This window comes from Trichoderma citrinoviride (genome assembly GCF_003025115.1).
Source record: "Trichoderma citrinoviride strain TUCIM 6016 unplaced genomic scaffold BBK36scaffold_85, whole genome shotgun sequence".
Classification (NCBI taxonomy): domain Eukaryota; kingdom Fungi; phylum Ascomycota; class Sordariomycetes; order Hypocreales; family Hypocreaceae; genus Trichoderma; species Trichoderma citrinoviride.
In genome coordinates, this window is record NW_020194793.1 from 3,255 (window position 1) to 5,987 (window position 2,733).

Here is a 2,733-nt window from a genome sequence, read left to right on the forward strand (position 1 = left end):
CGGTCCCAGAACTCCGCCCTAAGTACCGACGGCTTTAGCTCAACGCGACGTGAGAGAAGAGAAGTGCTAGGCAGGGCCGTTTCTTTTAGCGGTCTGACGGACGGCCTTCTTGACGGAACGCGCCCTAGTGCACTACGTTTTCGGTTAACTTCAAACGAACTTTTCTCCTGCTCCTTTGGAATTGACGAATGGATTCGGTCGACGCTTGGCTGCCGTCGTTGCTCCATGTTGGCGTTTCATGGCCGTTGTTACCTGCGTCTTTGACGTTCTTGGTAGCGGCGGGTTCAGCGGAATCGACAGTCGGGGCGAGAGCGGGCTATTCTAGCGTAGCGGGTTAGTCTACGGGGCGAGGGGTGAAGCGCGGCAGACGGCCGTCAGCTCACTGTAGTCCTACTTTAGGCGTTCGAAGGTCCCTGAAGACCCCTCGAGGTCGACGACGTCGAAGCATGATCTTCGGAGCTCGACTGAGATAGCAGACGGGTGGACGGCTGTACAGTGAGGTGGGGTTTCCACTATTTAACACTCGAAAGGACGCTCGGAGAAGGGAACAAAGAGGGAGAAGAAAGGGGTAAGTCTTAGTATTGTCTTTATATTTTTCTGTGTATTGTTTGTGAGCGAAGCGTTGTTGCAACGACCGAACAAACGGTATGTTGCTTGTTGTTGTTGTGTGTGCTTTGTAGAACTGTGTGACCGACACTAGTTATGGAGTGGGATGGAGTGGGATGGAATGGCTTGGCTGGATGTGGATGTAGATGTGGAAGTAGTGTGTGTTGGAAGTGGTACTGAAGTGCTTACCTGAAATGTCTGGCACGAGTCTTTCGGCAGCTCCTGCGTTACAGGTACCGACTCGTCATGCCGGTGAGTGTTGAAGATGGTCAGGTGGAGCGACATCGAGAGGAGCTCGGGGGGCAGCTGGTCAGGTTCCTGGTCGTCTTACCGGGAGTCGTCTGGTGGCAGTGTAATAAGGCTGTTCGGTAGCTCGCTCGTGTGCCTCTAGGAGTCGAACAGCTGTCTCGAGACTTCTTCTTGGACCACGCCGACGGTTCGGTCCTGGGGGGCGGGCTCGTCCAGAGGGACAGTGGGAGTAAGGTGCGGCAGGACGCGTTCCGAGTTCTTGACGTCTCCCATGTCTTCCTATGGATGTAACGGTAACTGGTGGAGTAGTGCCGAGACCGCCTCCTGGGGCCTTACGTTCGGCAGGACTTCCTCCCGTTGTAAGGGTTCGGGTTCGACGAGGTCCTCCGATAGGTCCGGTAAGCGCCGTGGTTCGCCCAGCTGTCGTTCTTGCGTCTGTGCCTTAGTCTCTTGCTCTTGAACCGGTTCAAGTGGTAGCTGTACTGGCGGGACCGCTCTCTCTTCTTCTAGCTGGGACACTAGCCGGCTCTTCTTCTCTAGGCTGCCCAGCAGGCTTAGGACAGGGCGTCTTGTTTCTTGTTGGGCCAGGACTAACCACTCGGACCACAGCCGTTCTGTTGGCAGCAGCTCCCGGACCGGGTCGCATAGCAGTTGGCTCTGCACGGGCTGTTAGAGTTCCGGACGTTCGAGGAGAGCGAGCTGCAGCCACGAGAACAACGACCGTCGTTCAAGGCACCACTCAAGCTCCTCTCTTACTTCCCACACGGCCAATTGCTGGGCCTGTTGCGATCCGGAGTGCGATTTGCGCATTCCGGCCGACCGCAGGGGACCAGCCAGGCAGCTCAGACCGCACAGGGCCATGGCGAGGACATCTGGGTGTTTGCCCACCGACGGTCGGAGCAGGTCATCTACAGCCTGTCCAAAAAATTGGATGTCAGTTTTCTCTTCTTCTTTATGACTAGCTTGACCCTGTGCGTGTATCTTACTTGTTTTTTCATCGTAGGGATACCATGACCTGAAGCAGCTGCCGTTCAACGGCAAAAAGACCAAGCCCGCAAAGGTGCTCAAAGACTACTGGTCGCCGCTCGCCCACATCCGATTCCAGCCCGGCCAAGGATCCATCGGCCGGTCCGTATTCCAAAAGCTGCGGGAGCTCAAGCACCTCCACGAGGTCGCGTGGGGAGACGAGATGCGACGCAAGCGGCCGGAGGAGTTCACCGACGAGGACAAGAAGAAGATTGCCGAGGAGAAGGAGAAGGGATTCGACTACCAGCCCATCCGGAGCAAGAAGGAGCGCGGGCTCGCGCTCAATGCGCAGAAGAAGAACGCCATTGCCGACATGGCGTATGTCCTGGCGGGCGGAGGCCGAGGCAACAAGCTCGTGACCGCGGAGACTGAAGAAGGCGGCAAGCAGTTGGTGGACGTCACCGTGAACTGGGCCAACGACCAGGACAAGAAGTACGCTGAATCATGGTCGAAGAACGTCACGCACTCTCTGCTTGAGGTGCCGGCGTATACATCAGGAGAGTCCCAAAAGGAGGTTGAGGCTACGAAGGCGACAGCGTGAGACTAGATGATGGAACGAAGCACTTGATTTGACGAGGCTATGGCGGGGGACCACACCACGGATATGATGGCTCAAAAGGACACCATGGAAGGATGTACTGGTAACAACATGAAGGCGGGGGCTTGGACATGAGTCTTGATTTCAAAAAGCGACGTTGCTTTCTCATGTAAAAAGATTCGGTGGGCATATAAGCCAGACCGTTATACTTGTATCATAGACTAAGAAAAAAAAAACGAAAGAGATTCTCCGAATCCAGCCAAATAAGAAATACCCTTTATCCTTTACCCAGCCATGATATTCGTTAGACATTA

The 2,733-nt window shown here is 55.3% G+C and overlaps 2 protein-coding genes across 2 annotated transcripts in view; one reads left to right on the forward strand and one right to left on the reverse strand.

Moving 5' to 3' along the window:
- BBK36DRAFT_1173284 (P-loop containing nucleoside triphosphate hydrolase protein) overlaps positions 1–1,128 on the reverse strand; it is a gene marked incomplete at both ends in the record, with an annotated part of 3,450 nt that extends 2,322 nt beyond the window's left edge. The window contains one exon of the mRNA XM_024895849.1: positions 1,021–1,128. Coding sequence (XP_024744924.1) covers positions 1,021–1,128 — 108 coding nt within the window. The remainder of the gene's footprint in view (positions 1–1,020) is intronic.
- BBK36DRAFT_1203722 (hypothetical protein) lies at positions 1,127–2,422 on the forward strand (the record flags this gene model as incomplete). The annotated part of the gene is made up of 4 exons (XM_024897277.1): positions 1,127–1,214; positions 1,249–1,253; positions 1,588–1,788; positions 1,859–2,422. The coding sequence occupies 4 exons, from the start codon at positions 1,127–1,129 to the stop codon at positions 2,420–2,422; spliced, it is 858 nt and encodes a 285-aa protein (XP_024744925.1).
- Positions 2,423–2,733: the final 311 nt, after the last annotated feature.